The following is a 12,062-nucleotide window of genomic DNA, read 5'->3' as shown; positions in this document are numbered from 1 at the left end:
GTGTAGCATCTACCTCTTACCAAAGAATATTACAAATCAAAATTTCATTAATTCAATTAATTAAGTGGTTTCTGCCACTGTTGGATCCTGTATTTTGATTTCTGTGAACGTACAGGTATCTGGAGTCTTGCAGCTCTGCTTTGCTTTTTTCCAGAATGTAGTGGTGGTTATTTTTTTTCAGTAGATTTTTACACAGGGAGATTCAGTAATTTATTCAGGTCACAGACAGGTCTAGCCCTACACAGGTCTGCCCAGTATCTCAGAGACCCAGTTCGTCTGGTTAAGCAGGACAGGTTTATTGAAGACTAGTCCCTCATTTCTCCACCTGCAGGGTGGAGAAACGGTGTGCTCCAGCAGCACCATTGCACATGCCTTTATCCGCTTGGTTACCCTTTATCCCCGTAGTTATACTTTGGCTGTCAGTTCGTATGTCCACATAGGCTTTGCTGTCAGGCCCTTTCTTCGGAGCATGTGGCCATCACAGCGTAGAGGTCTCCACCACTGGCTGTCCTTTCTCATTTCCGCTGTTTGGGACAGGTTGGTTGTGCAAATCAATGAAGAGTTTATGGATTAAAACACCAGCAAGACTTCCCAGAACTGGCGCTGTGAGTGGGACCCACCACCAGTGATGCCCAGCCCTAGGACACAGAAGAGGCAACCGGTGAGCCAGAAAAAACACTGCCCTACCACCGCATGGTGCAGGGTGAGGTGAGCTGAGTCTGGTGGGGCAGGAGTGAGTTGTGTGAGCAGAGGTTCCTAGTCCCACCTTCACTCACTGGGCCCTACAGCTGGGTTAGACAAATTCTCTATCCACCAGCATAATTGCTGGAGGGAGGGTCATTTCCCCCATCAGTCTGGGAAAGCGGCTCTGTCTGCAGGTTTCTTGTTTTCCTACAGAAATGGTCTGTGTGATCCTGATGAGTGTGACTGTCAGGCAGACAGACAGACAGACACAGCCTCGTTTTCCCTCCCCATTTCCAACAAATTCTGCACCTCCTCTACCAAGCTGTCCAAGTTATTTTCTGGAAATGTAATGAAAATGGGGGGCCAGGCCAGGAGACTCTGTAATGCCCTTACCATGGGAAAAGCCATAGTATCGCTCGCACCATCTTACTAGATAGGGGAAGGCAGGTTTTCATCTCCAGATTCAGACATCTAAATTCAGGAAAGCTATTCAGCAATCCGTCTGTAAGTACCTGCTTTCAGGTGAGCTGAATCACTCTATGGATCTCCAGTCACTGCAATAACCAGGTAGATTTCCAATTAACAGGTAGCCAATTGGTACCCAAATTGAGGTATCTGAATGTCAAGATGAATCCCATGCTGGAAAATTAGTGTACCCCAGATTTTGTGTACATAATGCATGGGGCTTCTCTGTGGGCAACCCTTTCTGTCTGAGAATGAGGAACATGTTCTGCATCAATACCATCACTTGGTCCAAAGAAAAAGGCCTCATGACCATTTTGTCTTGGGCTTATCTCCTCTCCTTGCAAGCTGAGCGGTGTAAAAGCAAAATGGGTCACTCACGTGAAGACGTCCATTCCCCAGCCAGCAATTGCTGTGAAGACCCTGGGGGGCAGGTCCCGGGAGGGGTTTATGGCGTAGCCTGTGTTCATCCCCATCCCCAGTCCGATGCCCAGGACAAGGATTCCCGTGAGCAGGGCCTGCGTGCCTTTCAGGGCTCCGTTGTTTTTCTCATCATGGATGACCAGAATGCCCAGGAGCAGCATCAGCGTTGCAATAAACTGCAGGAGCACGAAAAGTGGAACGGGTTAGGAGAAAGAATAGCAAAGGCAGAAGGATCCCGCTCAGAAGAGATGAAGGGACTCCCAGAATGGAATGTTGGGATTCATGGTCTGTTCAAGGCAGGGAGGGCCCCAATGTTATTCCCTTCTCACAGGTGGACCAAATAAAATTCTTGACTCATTTCGCAACAAAAACATCTCCATCTCATCACCAAAAATGCTCTAGGACTGATGTGAACTTCTCAACAGTGACCTCTCCCTTCACCTTTCAAGTTAGGGACCTGGGTTTTGTTAAGTACATTTCATCTAAGAGGCAGGGCCATAACAAACTGCTAACAAGACAAATCTGGTCTCCCTAGAGGGAGCTATGTTTTATATAGTGGATATGAGATTCCTATCTGGGAAACTGAATTGCCTGTCTGTGACAGTGTGTGGATGGCATTTGTAGATCGGCCATGCCCAAGACATCAGGAACTGTGGTTTGAATAGAGGTGACAACTGCTGTCTCTTTCTGCTTCAGAAAAAGCAGCTGGAGAGCCTTCGACTGCTTGCAGAGATGCCAGCAAAAGCAAAAATTCCAGCTCTTGGCAACACACTGTCACTGTCATTTGCTTTCTTGTGTATGTATCTTCTTGTGTATGTTATCTTGTATCTTCACCATGTACTTCACAGGAGGCTGAGTGATCAGGTCCCCACCTGTAGGCTCTCCAGCTCTCACTGTTATCTTCTTCATGCCTGGGAAGAGTTTTGTCAGCTCAGAGACAAACACACAGGTTTCCTCAGATTTTATTTGTACATAAATCTTCCTTCTCCAGTGTCCCAGTGCTCTACGTCCCCTGAAGCATCCACTTCCTATTTCTGGGCATTGAGACCTGCATGCTGGGAACCAACTGTACGCAGTCTAAACTGGGTCTGTTCAGACCCTAGAGATTCAGTTGAGACAGGCTGTGTTCATGTGAAGATAGTCCAGGGCCCTCTGTGACAGCCAGCAGAGCTGCCTGGGAGCATGGAATGAGTGTAGGATCCAAAAAGGGAAGAACAGTTCAGGGAACTTCCCAGAGCCCAGAGGAGAAGGTTCCTGATATAGCTCAGCTTCTCACTTCCCATTGCTTGGGCTGTGTGCAGGGAAGGTGCCTGGAGGGCATCAGACCAAGCTGCAGAGCAGCCTGCAGGTGTTACTCTTTAGGCTTGCTCAGCCACCGAGGTGCCTTGGCTCCTACCTGTCAGGCACATGCCTGGATGATGGGTTCCTTGGAGCAGAGGTTGTGAGCATGTGTAGGGCTGTGAGTCCCCTGTAGCAGACCTGCACTAGCCCCTGTTATCACCCACCGTCTCCTAGCACACCGCAGCAGAGCCACTGACCTCCGTGAAGAAGCCCCCCAGCAAGGATACATAGGGTGCAGGGTAAGTGCAGAAGATCGACGCCGTGGCAGTTGGTCCCATCACTGTAAAGTTCCCCTTGGTGTAGTCATGCAGAGCATCTAGGAGAAACAGGAGTTGAAGGAGTTAGCACAGAGTTCATCCCACATGGCACGTACACAAGTCTATCCATTGCAGCCAGAACAGGCACCAGGGGGAAGAGAGGCAATGGGAGATACGTTGGAGGTGACACACCCCTCACAGGTCACGACATCATCACCAATATCAGTTACCGCCAGACTGGCCTGCAGTTGCTTCCTTATGCCTACCAGTTCCCTGTCCCTGCTCCAGGAGCCTGGGGCAGGCTGGGTGCTCTGGCTGCACTGGTGGCCTCCATCTCTCTGCCTGTTTTCCAAAGACCAGCAGAGTCTTTGGAAAGACTCCAGAGTCTTTCCAGAGCTCCAGCTGTACCTAACACATGGTAGTCCGTCTAACTCAAGCCCTTTGCAGACCCTGGAAACAAAACGCTGACAAAATGCAGCTACTGGCGTTGAGTTGAGGATAGGTTTTGGCAGTGGCATTGCCCTGAGCAAAAGGAGCTGTGAGGTAAGCTGTGAGACACAACCATACCGTAGTAGAGGCCAAAGACAGTGGCTGCCGCTGTAAAGGAGCCCAGGAACTGACCCATCAGATAAGCTGGGAGCTTTCTCCAGGGGAGGTTTCCTAGAAGGCAGTGTGTGAGGGTGATGGCAGCATTCAGATGAGCTCCTGCAAAATCGCAGCAAAAGAGAGTGGGCTCAGCCCTGATGCAGCTGGTTTGGATCATGCCCCATGCCCCGCAGTAACCACCCAGACCTTGCTCCAGAACACCTAGACTCTCTCAGGGCAGGGTCTCCCTCCTGCACAGACTCAAAACTGACCCATTTTCCCTGGGTAGCTGAATAATGCAGGGCAGAATGCGCCTAGCTCCAGTCTGGTAGAAGCTGTCTGCAGAGGGTGGGTCGTCTCGTCTCTGACAGAGATACCTTTCTTGGCATGACATGAGTTTCCCTCCGTATGGGCTTCTCTCTGTTCAGCTTAAAGGGAGTCCAAAACTTAAGACTTGTCACCCACCTTTTACATGGCTATGGGTACATGAGGCAAATCTTATCCCAAACAATTTACAAGGCCTTCTGAAAACATCTGATAGACAGGGAGGGCTTCATCCTGGCAGAGCTGAGCACCCCAGCTGATGGGAGCTGCAGGCCTTTAGCACATCTGACAGGCAAGGCATGAGATGCTGGGGAAACAAACTGCAAAATCAACGGCTGATGCCCTGTATCTTCATGTCAGCAAAGCAAATCCCACACAGGGCTCTCAGCAAGGACTCAGGTTAGCTTTTAGATACCACTGCATTGGAAAGAGCTACCAAGATGATCAATCCTGCCCAGACCATGGTTGCTCCCACTAGTGTGGAGCAGAACCTGTCTTCCATTGCAGAATTTGTAATCTTGGATTGCATTTCCTTACGTCTTTTAGTACATGGCTTTCATACAGTGCAAGACCAGTTTTGCCTGTTTTGAGGGGACACTTTCTATGGAGGAGATTGTTATCACAATGATGCTTTTGGAGAATGACTAAGTGGATCCAGTTTTGGTGCCCTCAGTGCAAACCACATTTGCTCTCCAGACCTCATCTCCCCATGAGTCCAAAGGAAATATTTGCTTTTCCTGCCTAGTAGGTGTAAACTTTGGGGGTCAATAAATGTTCCAACCTTAGTCACCATCTCCTACTTGGGACTCAGAAAGGGGTAAGATGCAGACACACATCATCTCATCAAAGCGCAGAACAAAGTGAAGCGGCATGAACTGCCTGCTACAGTTCACAACCATAACTGAAAAGGAGGGAGATCCCTTTGTTGTTTGATCCTCTGATCCTTTGTGGCTATAACCAGATATTTCAGAGATTAGAAGCAGCATCTTGTGATACAAATGATGCCAAATTACAATGCCAGGAAGCCCTGAAGCTGGCTCCAGAACCAGACTGTTGCTGGCTAAGCTAAGACCCCTTCTCCCACCTCTCAGCCCTCAGCAGATCAGCTTCATCCCAAACGTCACCTGTGACTGCAGGGACCTACTTTTTTCAGCCCACTTTCTCTAGTATGTCTCCACCAGCTCCAAAAGGACAGAGAGACCAAGAGCTGACTGCTTGTGTGGAAAAGTTGTCCTTTCCAAGCAAGCCCCACCCTTGGACATCTCTCTGCTCCAACAGGTCAAGAGCAAGGACCTGCTTTAATTTTCTGCCCACTAGAGCCCTTAATCTCTTTTCTTGGTGTAAATGAATGCAGAAATTGCACAAGGCAAAGGTGGTGCTCTGTCATGTGAGAGATACCACCGTGTGGCCTTGAAACAGCACCTCCCGAGTTTGCGTGGGGCATAGGCACATGGGTGTGGATGATAAGGAGAAAATTTTGCATACCATTCTTTGTTGCAACATCAGCAGTAAGCTCTCCTTTGCAATAAATGATTTACTTCCCCACGGGTTGTACCAGCAGCATGTTTTTGGAGCTCCTTGTCTCCTTGGGCCATGATGGCATATCCCAAGTGCCTAATGCAGGCACTGCTGAAACCTGGCTCTGCTGAACGCACCAGAAGGGAACGGTCGAACCTCCGCCAATCTCCCTGTCTCGCTTGCCCCTGTTTCAGCTCAGAACATGTTTGGGGTCAGCATACAGTAGGTATGCTGGGCGGGCCTTGTACCCTGCTTCTCATGACCTTGCCATACCATCATGACTCCTTACCTTGACCCCAGACCTGCCTCCCCCTGCAGATTTGGCTGTCATCACTGGCTGACAACACTGACCCTGGTTATGTTCATCAGACCTACTCTGCTATTCTTGCTGGGGGACCCTATGACTGCCATTTTTTTCTGGTGAGGGCATTGCTCCACCTTGCCATGCCATCATCTGCCCCTCCGCAGCCCACTCCCACTGCCCCGATGCATGTGGCCTTTATGGGACATAGAGATGTCCCATGTTCAAGTGTCCTGCTCACCAGAGATCCCTCCTGCCGCGTGGACGCCCAGTGTAACACCAATGCCGAATCCCAAATTGATGCTTAGGTGTTGCCCAAAGTCTCCTCTTCCTAATACCACTTGTGCCACAGAAGACAAGCCAAAGACCTAGTGCGTGGAAAGACAGGAAAGGAGTGTTAAAAGTAGTTTTATTATGGCAGTGGACAGCTTCTGTGCTACCTTTTCAGCAGTATTAACAAACTCCCAAAGACAGGGAGACTGTGAGATGCCCATGATCAGGAGATGAAGAAAGAAAAGCCTTTTCCTGCAAAATTTGAAGCGGTACCTAACTTATTCCTCATTGGTGCCCATCACACCAAACAGGGCACCCTAGTTATGGCGGGGTATGGGGAGACAACACCGAACATCCACACTGAGATCCAGGGCTCAAGAGGGATCACTCACAGAGCCACGGTAAGGGCATCTGTGCCTGAAACCAGGGACATGAGCCAGGGGAGCATCACCACAGACTGCCTGGAGACAGTACCCAAGATAGAAGAAAGGAGGGTTGGCAAATTCTTGTTCTTTTCCTGGTGTGCAATTTATTGACTAAAAATGTAGTTTGGGCAGCACACAGCTATTTGCCAAACTCTACAATTTTGGTAACTTATTCCAGCAAAACACAAGGAAGGAAATTCTGGCTTGACTTTTCCTTTCAACACACATACTTTCAGTTTGAAAACAGACAAAGTTTCAGTATTTTTTTAATGATTAAAGGGGAACCAAGAAAACAAAAAGAAAAGTAAACACTCTCCAGCAGGAAAAGACATATTCAAGAAATTGCTCTGGCTCAAAAGTAAATCCTATTTCGCTTTTTTAATGTGGTCAGAGGGTGGAAAAATCAGTTATTTGCACAGCTCTTACAGTGACATCTGGAGAAGACAAAGCTTCTGTTGAGGTCTCTGCCTTGCAAACCACTTAGGGTTTGGAGAGTGTATCCTATTCCTTGGACTGCACTCATGTTTATCCATAGTGATATGTCCCTCTCAAAGACAGAAAACTCAGTATGTTTTCCAGTATATAAACTTATGCTCTGACCTGTTCTGTTTTCATTGTGATCTTTTCTGGCTATTCTGCCTGGATCCAGATTTTATCCCATGCATCTGCATCCCTCTTCCCTTTCAGACATCCCCAAAATCCCCTGTTCCCCAGAGACACTCTTCTTAGCTCTCTGATATACACAGACCACACTCTGTGCTCTGCATGGAGCTACAGCCTGCATAGTGTGAGCCCTTCTCAGTTTGCCTCAGCAGAAGCCCCAAAATGTAGTGTTTGGGATGTCCCAAACACCGAACCTGCTTGAGCAGGGAGGTTGGACAAGATGATCTCCAGATGATCTTGCTTCCAACCCAAATCATTCTGTGATCTGCAAAGCCCTTACAAAAACTCTTCCTACTCATCTCTGACTTTTCCAAAGCCACATCCAAGAGAAGCCAAATTCATAAGGCACAGGTTTTGCAGGACTGCATACAGGTGCAGAGAGAGGGGTGCAGGGCAGGAGACATAGCTGCTGCAGCTGAACACCAGTATCCTGAAAATAAACGCAGGACAGGCCACAAAATCTACTTTTCAGCACAGATCCAAACCTGTGCTCTTTTACTCTATTCTCACAGTCCCAAAATACCCTTTTTTTTTTCCCCCCATCTCCCTATCCCTCATGCTGTTTACCCCTGCTGCCTGGTTCCCTCCTTTATGAACACTGTCCATCAAAGTGAGAGACCCTGGGCTGAGCACTATCATCCAAATAACAGCCACCCAGGCACCCTTCAGATGCATCCAGCACATTCCTATTTGCACCGAGGGCCAGGGGGCTGCTGAAGTGTTGGATGCTGGATGCTACATTCGGAGGCTGAATACTGTTTGCTGCCAAGCCCTTGATGGAGGTCCATGTGCAGTGCCCCTCCTCCTACTGTGTTCCCTTGCGGGGATCAGTGAGGGAAGAGCCAACAGAAGCTGCAGGCTACAAAATCTTCCTTGGACTGCCCGAGTGCAGGGAAAAGTCTCCTTTTCATGCTGCTTCCCAGAGGCAGCCCTGGCAGGGCACCCTTGAACTTGTTCTTTACCACCTGGGAACTTCCACTACCAAAAAACAAAGGGGGTGGAAAAGAAAAATGGCTTGTTCAGCTCCTGCTGAGGAATCACAGATGTCTGTACTCTGACTTCCAATGCATGCAAAACTACCTGCGTAGTAGAAGTGAACTACAAGGAGTTGGATGTGCAATAAGATGTCATAAAAAGAAAGCATCCTTTGCACATGCAGTTGTTGCCCTTGAAAATAAGCACCTTCATCTGTACAGACAGCTGTGTCAGAAGGTTCCCATGCTTAAACAAATCTTATGTTCCTCCTGTGCAGATCTCCAAATACAAGTTATTTAAACTACCCCCTGCTTGTCCATGCCAGTCTCTGTCCCGTCCAAAGTGTCTCAGCCCAGGCTAAGCCCAAGCTGGCAAAGCCAACTACTGGACCATTTCAGAGGAAGGATCTTATTTTGCTGTGTTGGCCCAACACACAGAGGCTCTGGTTCTTGTGGGCACCTCGCCTGCACCAGGGATCAATTCTGACTGCAAAGCCTTCCTTGCCCTGTCCCCAAACAACTCCAAGGCAGTCTGAGATCTCAAAATCACTTTTCCTGTGTAAAACAGATCCTTCAGGCAAGGTGGGAGTTCCTGTAAGATTTGGGTAAGCATGATTCATTTCATTTGCCAGCATAAGAAAACCAAACGTGAAATCCTGGAGTACTTTACACCTGGCAGTTAGGTTACCTAAATTGTGTGTTGTGGCCTTCATTACCCTGGCAGCCCCTACGGAAAGATAGATGAATGCTGTTCTCATTTCAGAGAGGCTGTTAATGGTAGAGAAGTCAGAGTCTGCTCCCCAAACCTGTGAAGGACCCCCCCAGACACATCATCCCCTCTAGCACAGCAAGAAGAAGAGCCTCAATTCACTGTATGGGATACTTGAGGAGGTTTGGCACAAGTGTTGCACTGCCCCACCTGACCAGACACTGCTCCTTGGTTTCATTCCCAGACTCTCCCTTGTGTTTCCCTTAGAAGAGAACTGAAACAGCGGTGTTTCCAGAGAAGGGCAATGAAGCTGGTGAAAGGTCTGGAGAACAAGTCTTACAAGGAGCAGCTGAGGGAACTGGGGTGGTTTACCCTGTAGAAAAGGACGCTGAGAGGAGACCTTATTGCTTCCTACAACTGCCTGTAAGTAGGTTGGGGCGAGGTGTTCTCCCTCTTCTCCCAAGTAACAACCTATAGGACAAGATGAAATGGTCGCAAGTTGCACCAGGGAAGGTTTAGATTAGATATTAGGAAAAATTCCTCCACTGAAGGAGTTATCAAGCCTTGGAACAGGCTGCCCAGGGATGTGGCCGAGTCACCAACCCTGGAGATGTTTAAAAGACATGTGGATGTGGTGCTTAGGGGCATGGTTTAGTGATGGACTTGGCAGTGCATGGTTAGGTTAATGGTTGGACTCAACGATCTTAACCCAAATGATTCTGTGATTCTATCCCCACCTGCTTTACTCTCTGCCCACACCCACCTCCCACCTTCCACATTGCTTTTTTCCTCCAGAAGGCTTTTTGACAGATGGTCTACCCGATGGAAAACTGCCACCCCACCAGAGCGGAGGGGTGAGCAGTAGCAACCAGCTGCTGAGCAGCCCTGCGGATGTAGTAGGAAACCACTGACCTTTAAAAATTGCTGCTGCAAACGATTACCCTCTTACCTGCCCTGCACACACACATACACACACATGCACAGACACACATGTCTGGGCCCAGTCTCCTACTTACCATGAGGATGAACATCCCCAGTGCTTCTGCCAGCAGCTCCCTGATGGTACTGCTACGAATCGTGAGTGCCTTCTGAATCTTCTCCAGCATTTTGCTCTCCGACTCCAGCGTGCGGCTGCAGGACCTCCTGTTATGACAGCACTCCTCACTGCTCTGAGCTAAGTTACCCTTTGAAACTTGGCACCCTCCCTTCAGTCCCAGACACCTTCATTCATTTGGTTAACGATGAACAAGCGAATGAAGTAGCAGTTAGCTTCCAAGTCTTCCCACACACACATGCCATCCTTTTAAAACTATAGGGTAAGGACACAGTATTTCTGCTACTGGCATTGCAAATACTGTGCCTCTGCCCAGTAGCCACCTATCTCCAGAGCTGTAAATAGCCTTGGTATGCTCCTAAAGCCTCTGTCTGTCTCCATAATCTTTTCCACAGGAACTGAGCAGGAATTTTGGCTCTGTGCTGCATTGTAACCCACTGGGTGGTGGTTTGGTACCATTTTTTTTTACAGGTGGGATTAGGACCATTTGCCTGTGCTTTGCAGGAATATTTGGGTGCCCAGCCTGTGATGATGATGCTCTTGCCTGGAGCTGGTAGGCACCAATGTTGGCGGCTGGGAAGAGCACAGGAATTTCAGCATTGCTTCAGGTTGATTATTTGCTCTTGCTGAGTGCACCCACGCCCACAACTCCTATCACACTAGTGGAGGGCCTCCCTGCCACCCCACAGTCTTTCCCCTTGTGTGGGACAAGGACAAACCAGTCTCAGCAATGGTCCCCAGAGACCTTCAGATTCATCTGGCTGCCAGAGCAGAGCCCTCACTGTCCTGATTCCTCCTCCATCTCCTGATTCCCACCAATCTCCCTTCTCACCAGGTGCTCTTACCCCTCCATTGCGAAAAGGTTTTAATACCTTGGCTTAGTCACTGATAAACTCACTGACACAAGAGACCTTTTTCTGTGAGTCTTGTCTGGTTCTTAGATGGTTTTCTTTGCCTGCCTCTCAACCTGCCGCAGCTTCTCAGTGTGGTTCTGGAGCGTACACGGTGCACATCTCTGGAGAGGTTGCCATCAGCTGCCCCACGGGCAGTTCTCTGCTCATGCTGCCCTTGGTGCTGGCCTCTCTCAGCACTACTCCATTGCAAAAGTTGATGAGCTTTTCTCTCATCCACAGGACACGGAGCAGCTGTGTGGAGGAACCTGAGAAGCTGGTTCTCCTCTCTGCTCCATAGACCATTACCTGTCTTGTGGCTGGGAGAGTTTTTATGGGCTGGGATAAGCCCTCCTCCAGCAACAGATTAGCTGTTGACCTCAGTGAACGCCTGGCTAAACATGCAGTAAATTACTAGTCTGTGTCTGATACTAAGGACCAATCTAATCATGACAGATGATAATCACGCTGTTGGCAAGGGTGTTCCTACAGCGTATTTCTAGGTGGGAAGGTTTTTTTGTCCCATGAGTCTGTGAGTCATGCTGTGGCACAGGAAAAGTGCCGATAAATCTTTCCAGGTCACTTCATTCTCTGCCATGCGAATGTTTATTGGTGGAGCACACAAACACGGGCCCTGGAGCATCAGCTCAGGGTGGTGACAAAAGCCTCATGTTTCCTCTGCAGTGGTGATTTACAGCTGATGTGTAAAAGTCTGAGCATCAGTGTATATTGGAGGTCTCATAACCTTTCCCAGATGGACGAGGTGTGAATAGGTCAGTATCCCCCACAACCGGACCTACCGCTTTGTCACTCCTAGATCTCAGGGAGCCTTCCAGGTAAATTGGTCCCCTGTGGGACAAGAAAGCTGCTGAGTATCTGAAAGGCTTTGTCTCATGTATTCAGGAGATACCTGAATACTACAGACAACTCCGTATTCTAATTGGGGCTGAAGAATGGACAGGTTCTTTCTGGGAACACTGGGCTGCCATGCGTTTGCAGTCAGGGGAAAAAGGCAATCCCAGTTTGTAATAGGAATCTGTGGTTGGGTGATAATATTTGCACCATATTCCCTGATATTACCACCAAATTCCCTAAAACTCCAGCTTGCTTCTAGGATGGCATCAAGGATCACTGGATGTGTTTCTTGCCACTGCTTGTCCTTTTACACAGGTCATTCCA

At 48.8% G+C, this 12,062-nt stretch overlaps 1 protein-coding gene across 1 annotated transcript; it reads right to left on the bottom strand.

Moving 5' to 3' along the window:
• Positions 1–275: 275 nt before the first annotated feature.
• LOC101922014 (aquaporin-7) lies at positions 276–10,846 on the bottom strand. The gene is made up of 7 exons (XM_005236166.3): positions 10,839–10,846; positions 9,956–10,082; positions 6,137–6,263; positions 3,735–3,872; positions 3,108–3,226; positions 1,528–1,745; positions 276–638 (listed from the first exon to the last, which is right to left on the bottom strand). Exons 1-7 carry the CDS (start codon positions 10,844–10,846, stop codon positions 479–481), a joined length of 897 nt encoding a protein of 298 aa, XP_005236223.1. The 3' UTR covers positions 276–478.
• Positions 10,847–12,062: the final 1,216 nt, after the last annotated feature.

This window comes from Falco peregrinus, chromosome Z, assembly GCF_023634155.1.
Source record: "Falco peregrinus isolate bFalPer1 chromosome Z, bFalPer1.pri, whole genome shotgun sequence".
Classification (NCBI taxonomy): domain Eukaryota; kingdom Metazoa; phylum Chordata; class Aves; order Falconiformes; family Falconidae; genus Falco; species Falco peregrinus.
This window is presented reverse-complemented; position numbering and strand designations above follow the sequence as displayed.

Excerpts from the sequence above, each read along its gene's own strand:
- LOC101922014 (XM_005236166.3), bottom strand. Across the intron at positions 3,873-6,136 it reads CGCGGCAGGAGGGATCTCTG|GAGCTCATCTGAATGCTGCC; the intron begins GTGAGCAGGACA and ends GCGATTTTGCAG. Across the intron at positions 3,227-3,734 it reads TGTCTTTGGCCTCTACTACG|ATGCTCTGCATGACTACACC; the intron begins GTATGGTTGTGT and ends TGTTTCTCCTAG.